This window comes from Ammodytes marinus, assembly GCF_949987685.1.
Source record: "Ammodytes marinus genome assembly, chromosome: 12".
Lineage (NCBI taxonomy): Eukaryota > Metazoa > Chordata > Actinopteri > Uranoscopiformes > Ammodytidae > Ammodytes > Ammodytes marinus.
The window spans coordinates 11,612,776-11,632,777 of record NC_137216.1 but is presented as its reverse complement, the minus strand read 5'-3'; the positions used below and the strand labels follow the sequence as shown (position 1 = coordinate 11,632,777).

The window sequence follows — 20,002 nt, the reverse complement described above, 5'->3', positions numbered from 1 at the left end:
AATGACTGAAAAAAGCCCTGCAGGTTTATAGGCTATAGCAGGGCTCATCATTAAAATACATGGTATTTAAATGAAACGGGAGAGCATAATGTCCAGACTATTACTTAAGATACTCAAGTAAGTTCACCAAGCAGTGTGTAAGCCTACCTCAGTGTTTGATCATGGACACGGTCTGTCAGCACTCATTATGTCCAGCATTCATTGACATTGCCTATATAATTCAAAGGAAATGACTACGTTTATTTAACATCTGTCATTCTGTCCAGCAGCAGGGAAAGCCAACCATGATGACAGCTCGCTAATTTCGCAGCACTTACCTCACTTGATTAAACTGCACTAAACTACCATTGACATTTCGGCACTCAATAGTTTAATGGACGTTGGAATTGATATGCAATAACTGTAATGTTTTTGAATGGCAATTCAAAGCTGTGTCCCTGGCGTCGTGCACGGAGCCAACATTGAGATGGAGGTTAATGGCGCAAAACATGTGTGACTCACGTTCCAGTCAGCACTGTTTAGGCTCCACATCTGAGCCTCTCCCCTCTTTAGCCGAACTGTTATTCTCTAAAAGGGGGGGTTAGGTAGGTTATGGTGTTTGTGAGATTTGTATTTACTCCCCACTGTATATATGTAGAGATCTCAAAGCGCTGACCCAAGATGAAAGTAATCTGCCTGACATTTGATTGAGGATTATTTATGAATTATGCAGCTTGACAATGGCGCATGAGAAGAAGGGAATGACTGAATTCGTCCTTGTATGTTTTTCCAGATATGTGTGCTGAGCTAACACATCGCTATCATCTTCCCTCTAATCTTGCTCTAAAACATTTTTAAGATTCTCAGGAGCCTTAAGACATCGTAAACAAAGATAACAGCAAGGCTTCTGAGAATCCTAAAAATGTTTTAGAGAAGGTTTTGTCACATTTGAGGAATATTATAAGCAATGCAATGTCCAACTGTCCAATGTGGTTGTTTGTAATGTATCCTATAGTGCAGCTTTTAAATCAGGTTGTTTTGTCACATTGTGAGGTTTTTATTCAACCCTGCAGTCATTTGTAGGGCTGTAGTGTTGTTGTTGACGGTGTAACACTTAAAATAATTGCTAATGTTTTGCCCTTGACTTGAGAAAAGGCTTGAGAGGGCTGTTTTTCGTTTCAGGGCTATATTAATGAATTGTGCATGTGTACTAAAAAAAGTGCAGTTATTATTATTATTTGACCAGACATCTCAGTCTTAAAAAAATCTGTTGCAGAATGATTATCTTTTCACAGAAGAACACATCTCACAGCACTCATTAATGTTGAGTTATCACTCACTGTTACTCTTTTTTTCCAGCAGTTGCAAGCCCAAGTGTGGTGGAATCTGACTGTTCTGAGTTTGTAAGATGTAAAACAGTGACTTTTAGAGCAAAGCGGTAAACATTGGTGTTATAGAGTAAAAAGGCTAAATGGTGATTGCCGCCAAACTACTGTTCTTCACTATTTGCCCTGCCCTTAAAGGTTGAGGAATGCTACAAGGAACTTTTAAATATTTCTGTCTCATATTTCCTATGATGATCTTAACTAACATCTGACAGCAAACAAGACCATCAGTGCAAACAATGCTATTACCTATTGTTTTTCTTAGTGCCTTTGTCATGGATACGCTCACCCAGGAACAAGTGTGGTAAAAACACTTCCACTTTTGTCCAAAGGGGGTGCAAGAATGAACACAAACCGAAAGTTCCTCAGAGCATCTTTAATTAAATAACTTTGCGAGAGAGAGAGATTTGTCTAGTGCATATTGTCTGGCAGAGCTCTTGCATACGTAACTGGTCCTGAGAAAACATTTAGAAATACCATGTAAATGTTCAGTTCATGTCACATTGCGATTTGAGTCTATTCTAATGGCAGGTTGTAATGAAGGCATTAAATCACAAAACGCTCTGTTTGAACCTTAAACCTGCATGAGCCAGTCTTAATGGTTTTCAGCTGCCAATCAGTGCTCTGGCATATTCTACCACCCACCGTAAATTAATTCAAATCCCCCTTCCTCATACTCGGAGAGCTACAAAATGACATGCAGCCTGCCTGGAAATAATGTTTTCCGGTAAAGCACTGGAGTGATTCCTGCATGTTATTTAAAAGGGAAGGTGCCATGGGACTGTCAGTTCATGGCCATAAAAAGGGTGTTTAAGGGTTTACCCCAGCAGGGCTTATGAATTACATAGTAAGGGGTTGGACTCTTAATGCCTTTAACATGGATAGAATAAAACAAGGCACTGTGGGGGAGGGGGGGGACTGGCAGAAGATGCATACAGAATTGATATTTAAGACAGTGTCTTTATAATCGGTGACACTAGTGGAAACAAATGACAAGAAGCCAGGCATCTTCCCAAAATATGTTGCCGCTAAAGATTGGGGCTTCGAAGATTTCCTTCACAGATCACGTATTGGCCGAAAGTTCTACAGTGTGAACATAAGACTTAGACCCTCCTTAGACCCTTAGTTTAAGGAACACACCCCCAGACAGACAACCTAATGGAAGAGTAACAGTGCAGGGATCCTTCTTCCAGCACTGACAGGCACCCAATAGATGTCATATAGTACACAGAGTTGAACCAAAGTATTATTAGTAGTGCAGTATTAACATGGAAGCTCGTACTTACCACTTTCTTTAAGTCATGTATGAATTCTCCTAAGTGCCCATCATGTACATTGTGCATTTATCGTCATGTTTTTGTTCACCTGCTCTGTCTTGGTCTCGAATAACTCCTGACAGAAATATCTGTCTCCTTTACTGCTAAACGTTACTCTGTTCAGCAAGTAGTCACTAACATTGTTAGGTAGCGTACAGCGAGTGTTTGGAGGGTTTCAAAATGATGAGACTGAATCCAAACAGTACACTTGCAGGGTGTAATAAACAAAACAATAGGCCTTTTTTAAAGAAGACACTTTTGCATGTCACCGTATTTGGCTGAAAGAGTGACTCCCACATTCCCATCGCCCTTCTCCTTTTCAGTTTATATTGTGTTTAAGCGGTGCACTCTATGGCCAAACAAAGTAGCAATTGTTCAACATAATGCACATTGGCAATGCTACACACATTTGGAGCCTGCAGAACCCCTGAGGTTTTGTTGCTCGCTTTGCCAAGTAGGTAATCCAGAGTTGAATAGGCGAATTACAATTTGGACAAATGGAATAATATTTTGTAAATACAGCACAACGATAAGAGAACATATTATACTAAGTAAATATTAAGGGTAGGTTTGTGAAAGAGACTACGTATGTGTAAACATCACATTATTACAAAACTGAAACCCATGATGTTTTGATCAATGTTCCACTACTATCTAAAAGCCTGTCAAATGGAATGATATTGTGTTAAACAAAGGGAACAATGCTATATTAAGACCCCGAGTAATTATCTCTTGTAAACAACTTGAGTCACACGGAGGAGTACAAAACCTCTTTTCATTAGGTTTGTAACTGCCATGCTGTTCTGTTTCAGCTTGTCAACAGCAGTGCCAAGTCCCCACTTGGGAATTGCCCAGTCCCCACTTGGGAATTGCCCAAGTCAGCCCTGTTACCTTTGCTAAATTTGGTGCAAGATGTAACAAGAGAAAAATGCTCCATCAATCATGTTGCAGATGCAGAAGAAGGGGGAAAAGTGAGGGGGCTCAGACGCAGAGAAATAAAGTGGAGGCTCTGCCATCAACCCTTTCCTGAGCGAGATGATGGGAAAACTTTTCTGTGCTCTCTGGGGACATCATTTGTGAACGCACCGGCATCCTCCAGAGCCTAAAGTTTTAGAGCGGAACCCAGGCACTTGGCCAAGGTGTTTTGAGCATTTATAAGTGATATCCTCCTTTGCCTCCGTTGCCTTCTTCATCAGATAAAGTCTGTCTGCTGAGGCTTAAGTGTGTCAATGAACAGGGGGGATGGGGATCAATGATAAGTGCAGCTTACCTCCTCAACTGTTCCGCACCAGCCAAATAGAGATTAAACCATTTCAACCTAATAGCACATGTCAGTCAAAAGTCTTGAAGCCCTTCGACCCAGACCCCCAAACCCCACTCTGGCACTCCACATTTTCTATCGTCACTGGCTGTAAAGATGCTACAATTAAAATTAAAACACAACTACAAAACCAAGAGCCAAGTGAACACATTTTGACCAGGAAGACCCCTGTTTACAACATAGCCTGAACTGAGACCCGTAATTGTGTCATTCCTCTGAATCTTCAACTAAAACTCACTTTGAAGGTTAACATTTGGTAATGCATTCCAAAGCACACCCAAACTCAATACAAACATGCATGAACACAAACCCAGATCAAAAACCTCAAGGTCTATTATTACATAAAATCCGTCTGTCTTTGTAAACACCAAGCCTTTGTGAGCAGTCCTCATTTCTTGCTCTAATCACTGTTGTTGATATTTGCGAAATTGACACCTTTCCAGGGAATTACGACTGAACCCCAAAACCGTGGCTTTGATTTTTGTTTAACCATCTCAGATGTGTATACACCATGTGGTCTGTAAATGAGAGCGTGTGCTGTTGCACCAGCATCCCTTATTTAGACATCATAGCACTCATTAGGTGGAACAAGCTGATATCAAAGTCAGAACACAGACGATGAGGTTTTGTAGAACGCTGGGACCATCAGTGTCTCCTTAATGATTTGTCTTCTCTGCCGTCTATTCGGCTCGATTGTTATTTTGCTTTCATTTCTCCAGACTTGTAGTTTGTCCTCTCCTGCCATGTCATTTCCTATAACTCTTTCTTCACTGTTTAAAAAAAAATGTTGAGAGAAAGAAAAATCCAATTGATAATATGTTTTGCATATTTTAATGTATTATAATTATGTTTTATTGAGAGGAGGAAGCTGTACTGTCAGGATAGTTGTTCATGGGATTGGCATGTGCAGCAGGCCTACTTGGCCAGTAGATCAGAGTTTTCTAAGAAATAATATATATATATATATATATATATATATATATACTGTATATAAACATATGTATGTTCATGTACTGTTTATATGAGTATACATATATTTATTGGTGTGTTCACTCCATTCTGTCAGATTTCTAGACACACAGCCTCAATTGACCTTTGCAGGGAATCACTGGCGAAATGTACAAAATACACCACAATGGCTGTTTTCCATGCAGAAGTATTTTTGCTTCCATAAAAGTAAAAAAAATCCCCTCATTCTTTTTGAAAGTTTACAAGCCTTGTTTTTTCTTTTTTACTAAAAGCAGGCCTTTTTCTTTCTAGCTGGCAGACATCTGAAAAGATAACTATCTCCTCAGTTCATGTTTTGTTTTTACACATTACTGATGTAATCAAACCTTAATCAGGATCAAAACAGATTAGTGGTAATAACTTACATTTAGTAATGGTCTAGTTTTAGTCTGTTTATTACAATGCTTGTCAGTCAGAGTTGGAGTCATGTCAGGTTCCCATCCTGTGCTTTGGATTTAGGCAGTGGGCCATACAGTACTCTTTTGTTTACATGTAGATCAAGGATTGCCCCTTTCAAAAATCATAGAGGATAACTGACTTATGAGAAGGATTTCCTTTCTGCAGTGCAGCAGTTTAGATGAGAAGCATAAACTGGGACATGATGTCCCCCACGGAGACAGCCCCTTTGATAGGTGGTGACGTGATAGCGCTTTCAAAGTCGCCTCGCTTTTATTGTCTTTTGTTTTCCTTTGAAGGAAGATTAGACAATATAGTTTGCCATTTGATATTTCAGTGGGATGGTAGTACTATTGAGCAGCATTGTGCAGGCTTTGTGTGGTGGGTGTTGGGGATTCCTTCACTTCAATGCAGCTTGTCAAAGTCCATGAGGGACTGAGCCAGCACACTGCATCCAGGGGTTTGTGGGTAATATTCACTGACTTTCCCAAGCAGAGACTAAGCTTGTTTATTTATATTTGTTGCTCCATATCTCTGTCATTTCAGTGCACCACGGGTATCTTGTCACAGACAAAATTTGGACCCTGTCATGTCTATGGCCATGTTCATGATATAAAGCTATTCTCTTGCAGGTTTACACCAGATACGGGAAATGCTACACTTTTAATGGTAACAAGACCACCTCCAGGAAAACCAAGCAGGGCGGAATGGGAAACGGGCTGGAGATCATGTTAGATATCCAGCAGGATGAATATCTGCCCATCTGGAGAGAGACAAGTAAGCAAGCCTCGAAACTATTTGTCCAACATAATCTCACCCTATGCCATGCAATACCTCTGCTGGGCTTCCAATAACAAATAACCTCCATCCATCTCTCTGGGTCACATACGGTTAATAATAATGCAATTTTTGATTTCATTCCTGCAACCTGAGACATGCGATTTGTAAATGTACATGTCGTACAAAATACACCAAGATATTTGCTTGCATTGTAGTTGTCACACAGCATTAATCCCCACTGGTTTATCTTTCAAACATGACTGAAATATGGTTTGCAGTTAGAGTCAAACTGAGCCCCAGCTGTCAGATGAGGCAGTCATGTGAAATTCCCTTGTTCTCTCCCTGTGCAACACTGCGCGCCCGTGCTCCGTTTCATCCTGAAGATGAGACGTCCCTGGAGGCCGGCATCAGAGTTCAGATCCACAGTCAGGATGAGCCTCCCTACATTCACCAGCTGGGCTTCGGTGTCTCTCCGGGCTTCCAGACCTTTGTTTCATGTCAGGAGCAGAGGGTAGGTCTTCTTCATCAAAACACACCATACCTGCTTTCAGCCAGATTACTGCTCTCCCTGCAAACGTTTGCCCCTGGTGATTTAGACTAGGGTTCCAATAAATCTCTGTGTGCTTAGCTGACCTACCTGCCCCAGCCCTGGGGGAACTGCCGCTCCACCAGCAAAGAGAAGTTCCCAGGATACGACACGTACAGCATCAGCGCCTGTCGCCTGCTCTGCGAGACCAACGAGGTCCTGCGCGTGTGCAACTGCAGGATGGTGCACATGCCTGGTAAGACCTCCGTTTGATCAAAGAACCCAGCAGGGGTCAAATAATGAATTTGATTACATGAATGATAATATGCACACATATTAGTTATTCATTCTCTCCGACTATAGCCAGGTGACTGTAAACAACAGTCAAGCTGAGAATGAAACAAATCAGATAGCTAAACTAAGAACAAGTGTGTTCAGAAATAAAAGCATTATGAAAACATTTCCTTTTTCAAGTTCTGCGGCAACTTCAAGGTCATGAAACGGCATAAATAAATCAACAAAACTCACACTGGCTAAATCAAAAGTAGAAAATAGAAAAAAAACTTCAACAGCATTGGCATTTCCAAGTATTTTCCCTCTGCATTTAGAAATTGTCTGGTCTAGCGTGATTGAAAACACAGCCAGACAGCCCAGTATTTGCATGGTATTGGATGACCCATTGTGCAAAACAAGCCATTATTTTTGGCCCACTTGAGTAATTCCAGTTTAGAAATAATTTAGGCTGCCACATGTCTGACCTTGATGCTTGAAATCTGGAATGAAATGTTCTTGTACAGCGCTTGCAGCTCTCTGGACAGTTACTATTCAAGCCACAAGGAAGCCTCATGGAGTTTTGGCTTCACTTGTTCAGACATCTCTCATCTAATGTTTGGAAATTATGCAGTGCTGCACACACTGTTAGGTATTATTTCAAACCGTACCCATAGAAAGGTAGAAATACTCAGATTACCATTACAAATTAGCAAACAATATATCCCATTGCGTGAAAGTGTATCCTAATTCTGATTTCCTAGAATTTAGAATGGAAAAAAAAACATAGATAATGATTTAATACAACGTGGTATGAGGATATGTTCTAGTAGTGAGTCCCACAAACACAAAGCAAGATGTTTGGACCTGCTCAGTGCGCGTGTCATCAGTGCTCAATCACAGAATGCAGACTGATGGGCTGATGGGTCTGATAAGCAGCCATGTTGGAGGCAGCCACATTCAAAGTTAAGGCAGGGGGGCGCTCACAATGTACTGAATGCAGGAACACCTTTTGTATTTTTCTCAGTGCGGTTGACATTTTCAGCCTTATCTAACACAACTGAAAAAAATAAAGAAATGGACGTGATTGATGTGAATAAACAACACAGTGAGAGACATTTAACTTGAGGCAGACACATGTTTAATACTAATTTAACCCCATAGTGCCGTAACTGAACTGATGCATAATGAAGCTTTTGACAATGTAGATGTTGTCACCATGCAATAAAATATAAACACTGTGGGTCCTCCAGTAACACATTCACATATCAGTCACACATTTCAAACATGGCCAGATTAAAGTGATGTAGAGAGAAATCCCAAACTCTGACGTGGACATGCTTGTAATCACTTTGTGCGCTCTGCCGGTTGACAGTGCCTACAAAATGTGACAATGACAAAATGTGATTGTTTTAGAATTACCTGTGCTCTGGGCCACTAAATGTGGAGTCAGTGATTCTGGAGAATGATTGTTGTCAAAATCACTTTTTGTGAAAATCAGTGAATATCTCCTCACAATCCGCTACCTGTATGTGTGTGCATACTCTTTGACAGAGCCTAGGCTCTGCATTACGCCAGCTTTCTTTTAAGCGCACACTCAGTAAGTACAGGTAGCGGATTGTGAGGAGATATTCACTGATTTTGACAAAAGGTGATTTTGAAAACTAGCATTCTCCAGAATCATTGACCCCATTTATAACTGTTTGCTGCATGAGAAAGTGTTACTGCTTTTACATTTTTTTTTATCAATGTCTTCTTTTTCTTTATTTTGTCTTGTACACCTTTAAACCCATATGCACAGGATTTCTGATCCACATCCATAAATAGCCTCCTGCTGCACTGTCTGGAGAATCTGCACCACTTTCAGAAATATTCTTTATTTAAACAATTTACAAATGAATGAGATAAGCGGGGGGAAAAAATGGAGCATAGAGTGGGAAGCTTTTGAATCAATAGCCAGTAAGGGCTGTTCACATAGCAGAGGTGTTTGGAGAGCAGCAGAACCACTCGGCTCTCCCCTGATTATAAATTACATCAGATATGATTTTTTTTATTTTTATATCAGATTTAATAAATGTGGAAGCTTTTCCAGGCCGTTTGCCCAGTCTGCGGTTAGAAGAGGGCTTCTGTCAGGTAGTGGGTAGTTTGCATTACTGCACTGCACTTATCAATAGTGGATCAAATTTATTGTTGCATATTAAGTTTGTTGAAATTTCTGCATAGCGTCCCAGAGAGCAATTGGTTCAGAAGTGCGCCAAGGGAGCACAAAGCCAAGTTGTGAATTGGAATTATTTTTACAGCCACGATGTGACAAAACAATTCTGTATCAATGAATTGTAGGAGCACTGTGCCTTACACAATTTACAGTATCCTTTTTTCGCCCTGGCAGTCCTCTGTAGCTGTGTACAGTTTGCTATTGTTCAGATTTTGCTGAACTGTAATAGTTTGCGGTTGAGAAAAACAACACAAATGTTTAAATCTCATTCATTCTCGCCGTCTACTTCCATAATCCAGCAACTGCTTACAGTTTAATTCACATGCCATCGAATTGTCATTACCATGTGTTTACATAATCCCATCATTTTAATCCCACCATTGTTTAACAGGCCGCTGCTTCTAGTTTTTCAGTCTTTTCTTACTGTCTTTTTATAGTTTGCATATTAATGTTCCTTGTCCTTCATGAGGCACTAAGTTATGTTTATGTTTATTTTTGTTCTCCTGTTGTTGCCGCCGTTACCTTCACCAAGTATTGTGTGTTTTCGTTGATTAGCACGATATCAAGGAAAAAGATGTATTCAGTATTTTGACCAATTTCCAATTCAGATGATTCCAAGTTGTTGTGTATTTATTTAATCAATAATGTTTAATGATGATTTATTTTATGTAAAATCGTATCAGGTTACTCCTACTAAAAAGTATGGCCAAAATATCATACTGAAAGACGGAAAAGGTCTGACTACATTAGTCCTTGGATGATTGTGAATATGTATTTGTTATTTCATTGTGTATTAATTAACATTTCCGAGTGACTGGGAAGGAGACTTCCACAACACATTAAACCCGTGAACATTGAACCAACTGACAAACAAACACACCTCCGCCAATTAATTGTGCTGCTGATGAATTCTTGTCATTAATGGTCTAGGCAATATGTCTGCAATGAAAGTGACTCATTGATTGTTTTTTAAAGACTTTCTAAATATGCCCCACGGGGCGTTGCAAGCATGCTCCATTTCTCAGTGCAATCAAGGGCAGGCGTCCAAAATGGCCCAGGCTTGGTGGATGGAAGTCATCCTCTGTGTGCGTGCCTTCATTTTGGCAAGGAATAATAAACTGCAGAGTGTTGTTCACCGCCACGCTTCCTCATTGCAGCAGACACGGGTCACTGATCATTTTGTTTCTGATTGATCAGACTCATTTTCTCTTCTCCTCTCCAGGAACTGCAGATATCTGCCCTCCCAGTAAAATCATCTGTGTTGACAAAGCACTCGGTAAGGAACAATCCCCCTCATTTCTTTTTCTCATTACATTAGATTCCCCCAAAGGGAAATGGAAACACAATGAGTAAATATGATAAAGATTTTTTTCTCTTCTGTGATACAAATTCCTGGAGGAAGACTTGATATTTTGAAATGACTTTCATCATTGTGATTTAGTCACTTTAGAGCTGGATGGCTGTGCTGCCTCCATTGTTGAACTGTTAATATTAAAGTGACGCTCCATCCCTGCCTATCTGCCGCCCGGCCCCACCACCCTCCACTTTGACTCTGACCTCACTCTCCTCCAGCAGACATCCTGGCTGAACAAAGGTTCCTTGGTTTCAAAGGCATTACAGTTGCAGTAAAAAAAAATCGCATGGCCATGGCATACGCATAAGTATAATTATCATTTTTCAGCCAAATAAGCCAGAAATGTAATTATATCTTCCTCTGCTTAATTTGAACCCTATTTAAAATATGGTTGAATGAAATCTTATATATATTTTACAAGAATGGCCCATATTTATGTGGTTCATTCTTGAATGTGAATACATTCACCCTCCATGAAAGATAATAAATTAGAATATGATTCATACATTCATATTGTAAAGCTCTTTTGTACCCAAATCAGAATATCTCATATCAAATCAAGATTATATGCCACAGTGCTCCAGCATTTCGAATAACCTAATTGCTAGAGTTGTAAATCACATAAATCCATAAATTATAATTAGTGATTTTAGGGCTCCCTCTCAGTTTTTGTCTGGACTGAATAAATTTAGATTTTGAAAAAAGGAGACTGGGGAAAGCTGTTTACTCTCCTGCGTGTATAGTGTTCTGGAGTTAAGATTGTGGATATGTATTTGTTAATGTGTGAGTATATCATGCCTGCGTGGGTGCAAGTCTCGGTAGATATAGCAGAAACCTTAGAATTACTTATTGTACTTGTGTTCCGAATGAATGCAATTTCTCCGCCTCTCCTTTTTGTTTATACACACAGAACAATATTGGTCTGTAAATATCATGTGTTCTATTTCTAATACTGTTAGAGAGGAGAGGTCATGGCCAGACATATTGTTTCACATTTTATCTATTGAATGATTTTGAAATGAATTAGTTAAGCCTCATAATTACTTATACAGCGGGGATAAACACTAACTACTATTTAATTTTTTCTTGGCTAAATTATATAATGAATGGATGCTGAGTACTGGCACAACAAAATGCCGCTTCTCACTTTAAAATACACATTTAGGCCTGAAAAACAAACTGAAAAACCACATAGAGAAATGCTTAATCATCTTTATCCATTGGTATATGAATTTCTAACATATTTATTTTTGCTCTTTTTTTCTACATCAGCACACAACTGTGCCTAATGTACTTGCACCATGGTCACTTACTAAAGAAAACAGGGTTTTGTGATTAAAAAAGTCACTGTATGAACAGGTAATGTGATGTTTTTTCTTCTCGATTCTGCGTAGAAGAATCAGAATTCAAGGGCAGATTAAATAAAAAATCACTTTAAATAAAAGCTTTGTCAAATGACATTGAAATGTTGATGATCATTGCCACCTTGGCACGGCACAATTAGAAGTCACTCAAAGCACCATAATTTATTATAACTACAGAAGTCAAGGCCTGTTTAGGTTGACCTCATTTCAGACAAAATGCTCAAAAAATTTCAAATTTTAAAAACATTTAAATTGTAAATTGTATCACTCTTTTCCGTTCTCCACAAAACAAGGGAGGGGTGGAGTACACGCTGCTGGAGACGGCATTATAGACTTGAGCTTGTGCTTCACTGCAGCAAAATATAATAAAACGTATTTCTTGTATTGAAGAAAACCCCTACTATCTGGTGTGGACTGATTATCAACAAATAAGCACCCGAACCCACCCAGTCTATGTCGGTTTAAACCACTGTTTCTATTGTGTTGCAGGACAGCTCCAGAAGAACACTGGGGACACCTGTCCATGCGAGACGCCCTGTAATCTCACTCGCTACGGTAAAGAGCTCTCTATGGTCAAAATCCCCAGCAAGGGCTCCGCTCGCTATCTCTCCAGGAAATACGACAAGTCAGAGGAATACATCAGGTACGACAGGAGCCTTCAATAAGACTAATCTCACGTGTGTGCAATGATGTGGTGCTGAATAAAAGGGGCCATAAAATATGACCTCTAGTCTGGGATCACTAACAAACACAACCATAAACATAAACAAAAAATCAATTATATTTTCATGCAAGCAACATTGTATATTATATCTTTAGGTGAATAGATTATCTTGGAATTAGAAAGTCTGGTGATAGCAAACTGAGGTCATAACAAGTGAACATGCATAATGTTTAAAATTGGTTATATTTATTATTGCATTATAAGATTCTGAGCTGTTGGAGTCTTCCAGGACCCTATGACCTGTCTAGTGACACAATTCGCCTTTGACAAACACTTGGTGACAAGATGTCATTAATTGAATTAATTGACCTTCCTTGTCCCGACAGAATAATGATAATGTGTCAGGTGACTTCCTCTGTATTCTTTCAGTTCTTTCAGGTTTTGGGTCAAAATGTCTACCTTCAAAGAATAAAAATAGCAAATGAGCAGATGGTTGTGAATTTAAATACCACAAAAGATGTCTTCTTTGCAGAAAATGTATCTCGTACTGTATGTAGCTGGGCACGAAATGTGGGGATAGAACTGTGTGACTTCAAAGCCCCCATGGCCTTTGCTGTAGTGCCACCCTCTGGAAATAAAACACTACTAAAGCTGAGTGAATACCATAATCAAAATGAATCCTAGCCCATTTATGTCCATTTCACTCCATGATTTACCGTTTTATAAGCAACTGTGATTTAGCTGAGATAAGTACACTCCATTCAAATCTGGAGCTTTTCTATTTGTCACAAAATGTACTTTGGTTGTGTACTGTAGTCTAAAGCAACCACACAGATGCCCTTGTATATAAGACCTTAACATTTTTGCAAGGGCGTCCAATCTGAAATTCAATTCCAATAAGATGTGTGAACATTCCACCCCAGAACAATTTTAAAATGTGTTGAGGAATCCTCAAAAAACAGAAACATGAGTTGTGCACAAACGAATGCAAGGGGATATTGCAAATAAACAAACAAAAAAAACGCAAGGTATGGTGCTTTTCGACTCGTAACCTCTTTGGTGTAACCATAATCAGTCAAGGATGACCTTGAGATGTCTTTAAAAACTCAGAACAGAAAGGAGCTAGTAAGTCCACATTGAGTTAAAAAGGAATGTGTCGTTATAAAAAATGAACATCTCTATATGATAGCATATGAATATCACAGATTGTATGAACACTAGCTAGGCTTTAGTTTTTAATCTTTTAATCTACAACGTCTTTTACGGAACATTCATTAATATCCGGATTATAATGAGCCTTAATACACTTACAATGGGCTTATAACTGTAACACCTCTCAGAGCCTAAAACAGTCAGGGATGTGGGTGACGGTAAACACGCCTAAACCAGAGAGCTCATGATGCCTCACAACACTTAATATCCCCAGACTTTGTAAATCCAGAGAGATCAGAGACGTGGCAGTGACGGAGCATGCTGTCACTGCCTGCGCCTTCCTCTCATCTCAGTAAAACCCTGAAACACCTCATTATCTCACAATCGCTGCTTAGATCTGTGTAAAGCACCGTGAGCATGACAATCCTATCATCACACTTTACAGTGAGCATAAACATGACTTGGAATGGGTTTTTCCCTTCAAATTATGTTAGAGCTATGGTTAAAAAAAATATATATATAAAAACAGCACATTTCACTTGATTTAATTGACTTTCACCCCCCACTTTTTTTTTTCCAGAGACAACTTCCTAGTGCTAGATATCTTCTTTGAAGCCCTGAACTATGAAACGATTGAGCAAAAGAAAGCCTACGATGTCGCAGGTTTATTAGGTAAGATGTCTGTCACACTTTTTTCTCGCTCTCTCTCTCTTCTGAATATTTTAATAAACTTTCTGGTGAAGAGTGACAGGTGTTGTTATTGTTGCTGCACTTGGGCGCACCGCGCCTTTCCCTTAAGTGCTCTTTTCTTTCCAGGCGACATCGGTGGGCAGATGGGCTTATTTATTGGAGCCAGCATCCTGACATTCCTAGAAATACTGGACTATATCTATGAGGTACGACGTCTACTCTGTGCATGTCGGCCAATCACAATGTGAGATCGGAACCAGCTGTGATATAATTAGCAATAATGAACAGCTATTGGTCCTGATGAATTTCAGCAAATGAATGTGCTGCAATCGGCAGTAACTATTTACAAAATAAATGAGTGCCTGTATTGTTTACTCTAATTCCTCAAAATTGAAAAAATAAATAGAGAAAGATTATGTGATATGTTTGTTAGAACAAATCCCAGTTCTTATCAGACATAATAATCAGAAGATCTTCGATCTGGCAGAGTAAATGTCATTAATGTACAGAGTTTGATTTGACTCCCAGGCCGAAAAAAAACGTAATATATGTTCAGGTCTGGACATACTACTGAAGCTGATCATGAAATGAAGTCCTGTTTCAGCTCTATCCCCTTCAAGCCTTCTAGCCAGCTGCCTGCTGACTACCGAACATGTATTAATAAAGCATAATCGGAGTGAGGCGATGTATTGCAGACATCACAGTGAATGAACTCTGCACTCTGCTGCATTTTTTTTTGCTCCCCTTCACTCATCTCATCTCTGCTCTCTCACCCTCCCTGCTGCCGTGCTACGGGTGAAAACAGGTGATCAAGCGCCGACTACAACGTCTGCTGAGGCCGCAGAAAGAAGAGAAGAAGAACAAGCAGCACACCAGCACTGTGGCAACAGTGGGGGTAGAGGAAATGAAAGCAAAGGTACACTACACATGGCACGGGAACAAACTGCAGTTGCAAGGCTTTCATGTCCAGTGTACAACTTTCCCTGCAGTACTGTAACTGCACTCAACAACTGCAAGGAAATAAGTTAACAAGAAGCGCATAACAATTTCCCCCTTCTAAAATAATGAGTCCTTACCACGGTGCAAAGCCCATCCTCCACTGGAGATTGGATTTGTTATTGAACTTAATTCTGAAGTTGATTATATCTGAACACTGCTTGTCTCACGTTTAACATAACTATGTCTCAATCCCGCACTACTCACTGAAACTATAGCAGGGTTTTCATTTTGTTACACAAGTCAGCCTGCAGCTTTGATCAGGTTTGGATGGAGTGACTGGCTGACATTACATTTACCTTCCAGTACAGATGCAGACACCAAACTAGTTTAGATTACAGACAGAAAACAAAACAATATATATAGAAAAACAATTCAAAAAAATTCATCTTTTCAATCAAAGCAGGAAAGTTAAAAGGAATACTTGAACATTTTGTGAAATTCTCCTTTTCATTATCCAAGAGCTGTATGATAAGATCAATACCAATCTCATCAAGTGCTGCTGAGCAGAAGTGAGGATGTGGACAGTGTAGCGTAGCATAAGCAAAGAAGCATTTGTGGTTGTAGGGGACGTTGTTAATAGCAAACAACATGCACTCGGAAATTAGATTGCTTTTCATCTTTTCATCCTGCTTTTGAAAAACTAGTTAAAGGTGGAGTCAGTGATTCTGGAGAATGATATCTCCTCGCAATCCACGACCTATCCATTCTGTGTGCTCACTGAAAAAGAAAATTCAGTGTCAATACACAGCCTAGGCTCTGTAAATGGGCATTTTTCTATCTACAGTGGGCCCCCATTGTAAACATACTGTTTGTTTACATACCAGTTTACAGAGCTGGCTGTGTATTTACACCAGCCTTTGTTTTCAGCGCTCTAACAGTACAGACAGGTAGCGGATCATAAGAGGATATACACTGATTTTGTTAAAAAGTTACTTTGACAACAAGCCCTCTCCAGAATCGCTGACTCCACCTTTTAAGTATTAATGTATTAAATTAAATGTCAAAGTCATGTGTGAATAGTCATGTGAAGCACGATCAATGTACTCCAAGCAGAGTGTCAAGAGACTATACAGGATCGATCTTCCACGCATTGTCGCATACTGTATGACATTGCACGTGCTCTCTGAAGCCTGATCTCGAGGTTGACTGTGTTTGCTGTGTACCTTTCAACAGGAGCCCACCGAAATGACACGGAGTCACCCAGAGGGGGCGTACGCCAACACCATCCTGCCCAACCACCACCAGCCTCACCCTCACTCTCACCCTCACCACCACCATGCAGGGCTCCACGGGGTGTTTGAAGACTTCGCCTGCTAGTCCGAAACCATCGCTCCCCCCCTCCGTCCTGGTGACACCAAAAGATAAAGAGCCGTCTGTGTTTTGAGATCAATACCAGACCCCCTTGGCCTTTTCCCCGTCGGTCCTTTTGCTGTCACCAGTGAAAAGCTACAGCCAAAGTCGAACACCAAACTATTTTGTGCTGCGAACAAAAGCACCCTGTACGTACAGTATGTAGGCACAAATCAGACACCGCTTTTACTTTCCTTGTTTTTTTGTTTTTTTTTACCTCTCGGTCTGGACGGGATGCCCTCTCAGCTTTGTCCAGCTTCATGTGAGATGTCGGGGTGATTTCAGGAACAAGCTTTTGTGTACATGATCGCCCATAAGGAAACAAAAGGAGCATTGCATGTCACCTTGATCCAGTTTGTACTCCAAGAAAGGACACAAGTATTATTTATTTATTCAGCAGACATCTTCTTTCTTCTGTGTCCCTTCATTTATATCTTCTCGAACTATTCCCCCCACACACTGTACCATTCCAAGCCATAACACATGAGGGATTATGTAATTATTTAAAGAGATACTATTATCTAAATGTTCTATATTGTATACAAGATGAGAATACGCCAGTAAGCAAACCCCACTCGTCTTTACACCCATCCAAAACATGAGGGGAAACTATTTAAGCTGAACTGTGTGACCTTGGCTTAGAAGATCTAGCAGCATCTTTCCACATGATACACTTTGTCTAGTTTGTGGTTAAGGTGTTAGAGAGTAGCATTGTACTTGTACATAAAGTCCCACTCTTAAAATGAGACGAGTTCTAAAGTTCTGTTTCAATGGTTGTTCTTTATATTCGGTTTAATATATAACTTATGTAATATTGATTTGAGTTATTTATACATTTTAGAAAAAAAACTTTTGTATGACAATAACGATCACGATTGTATCAATTACCATACATGTTCGATATGCAGATGTGTTAGACTGCCAAACACCAGTGCATCTGTCAAGGGAACCGAAATGGACTGTACGGATCGTGACTATAATCTCCATTATTTCCCTGTATATGTCCTGCTTTTTCCAAGGCGACACACGCATCCTTCGCATACAGAAGAGGGATGGATGATGTTTTTGGTTGTGACATGGTTGTGTTTAAAATATTCTTCTTATTCAACTCATGTCTGCCCACCACCCACTCTTCACTTTGGTTGGAATCATAACTTTGAGCTGACACAAGCAATAAGAAACAGATTTTTTATTTTTTTTTGCCAAGTCATCTCCTACTACTTGTGGGGCTCACAGTACAACTGTGAAAGTGTAGCAGGTACTTACAGTGATGAGAGAGAGAGAGTGTGTGTGTGTGTGTGTGTGTGTGTGTGTGTGTGTGTGTGTGTGTATGTGTGTATGTGTGTGTGTGTGTGTGTGTGTGTGTTAGCATGTGCACTTTAACATTTTGCACACATGACTGAGCACATTAGACTGATACGACTCAGCTGAGCTGACCCATGAAAATAAAGGAATGTTTGAAAAATCAGATTAGTTAGTGAGAAAGCTAGGAATTTTATTGCAGAAGTAGGGATTTTAATCGAACAAAAATGTGGACTTTTCAGCAAATCTGTCATTCAATCCCAAAACTGAAAATAGTTTGATTTAAAAATGTTCCCTGTTGATCGACTTACTCCAAAATGGGGGCCAAAGAGCACAATCTAGCAAAGTGGTAATGCAAATCAATAAACCTTGAGCATTACATCAATTCATTCATAATCATGTATGGCCCTTTCATGGAAGGTTAGCATGCTCACATGCCCAGATGCACTGCAGGAACTTGCCAACCTTTGGCGTCCCATGACCTGGTCTCGTGTGGTACTAGTAGAGGAATCTTCTTTTCTACCGTTTGATTCTAAGGCTTTCCTTACACAGACATCTTTGCTAGTTTAACAGCCACTTTTCTCCAACACTCTGTATTGGTTTTCCTGCTCAATATAGATGCAGTAGTTAAATGGAGTTTGGTGTTTCCGGTAGTCATATTTGTTGTAATTTAACGACACATCTCCTTGGTCAATCGTCATTCACTGCATTGTCGGTGCATGGTACAGCAGCGGGAAAACAGTGTCATGTTATTTGGTCAACTACAGACTTATACTGAATGTCCAAGACGAGCAGATACACTAGCTAATTTAGACGATAGGCATGACTTCTTAATATAGCTTCCTCCTCTTTTCCCCTCATGCCTTCTTTAATGGGCTTCAATCCTATAGCCCTTGCAACATATCACGTGCATCCTCTTTTGCAAACATCTGTTCAGCTTTGCATTTATCTTCATTTAGAGCGATGTTGAAAAAGCGTTCAGGAATGTGTTTTCTGATGCATGTGATGCGGCCCCTTATTGCCTGTCATTCATTTACTGTATACTATTTGAAAAAAAAGCTTTGACAAATATAGCAGCTTATTTGCTTATCATGCAGCAGCAGTTTGGGCCTACTGTATATGCTTTTGAGAGAATGCATCCAGTTGTGTTGCTAATCTTGAACACATTTTGGACAGAATGTTAAAGGCTAACCTGCACATAATCAGGCCTGGTCAAAGCCCCCAAAGGTTTTTACAGGCCTTTTTACAATCCACCCCGTAAGTTATTCATATTCATCTGTACAGGATACTTGTTAAATACTTTCACACATTACAGGATATCAAATGACGATGATCATTTTTCTGTTAATTTGATTGGCGCATTCTGTTGCCGCATTATCACCATACATCACTTTGACTCAAAATGTTATTCCCGCGTCCTCCATCTGTCAAATCCCCTCGTCCTGTCAAGTAATCATGGGCCATACATGGCTGTTTAATATTCATAATCATGTGTCACTTTGACATTTTCAAAAGGTTCCCAATCACGGTCTCTGATGGCATCCTGCACAGGCCATGCATAACAATCTTCTCCTCTGTCATCAATAATTGTAGCTATCCTCAGACAGTCACACAGGGGCTGGTGTGTTGAGATGAATACAGGGCTGCACTGTCACTGTAGACGTGTTGTTTGAATGGTGGAGCCTGGAGTCAACGTTAAATATATATATATATATTTTTTTTATCTAAGCTAGTCGATTAATTCTTTGCAACAAATTAATTAATTCATTTTTGAAAACACACATCAGTGGATTAAAAATTAAAAATTCATTTGACCACAGTCGCGATCCCTGTGAGATGCCACGGGGCTGAGCAGCACTGTAGCAGATGGGATGTCAATGTCCCTGCTTGACAAAATTGTAGCTAAACATTCCCTGGATTCCTCGCACCAC

At 39.9% G+C, this 20,002-nt stretch overlaps 1 protein-coding gene across 1 annotated transcript in view; it reads left to right on the top strand.

The window, feature by feature from the left end:
* The window catches only part of asic4a (acid-sensing (proton-gated) ion channel family member 4a), a gene marked incomplete at its 3' end in the record, with an annotated part of 73,992 nt that extends 57,256 nt beyond the window's left edge, over positions 1 to 16,736 (top strand). The window contains exons 2-10 of the mRNA XM_080038101.1: positions 6,038 to 6,182; positions 6,569 to 6,696; positions 6,814 to 6,967; positions 10,419 to 10,472; positions 12,404 to 12,557; positions 14,311 to 14,402; positions 14,547 to 14,626; positions 15,226 to 15,336; positions 16,593 to 16,736. Coding sequence (XP_079894227.1) covers positions 6,038 to 6,182; positions 6,569 to 6,696; positions 6,814 to 6,967; positions 10,419 to 10,472; positions 12,404 to 12,557; positions 14,311 to 14,402; positions 14,547 to 14,626; positions 15,226 to 15,336; positions 16,593 to 16,736 — 1,062 coding nt within the window. The remainder of the gene's footprint in view (positions 1 to 6,037; positions 6,183 to 6,568; positions 6,697 to 6,813; positions 6,968 to 10,418; positions 10,473 to 12,403; positions 12,558 to 14,310; positions 14,403 to 14,546; positions 14,627 to 15,225; positions 15,337 to 16,592) is intronic.
* Positions 16,737 to 20,002: the final 3,266 nt, after the last annotated feature.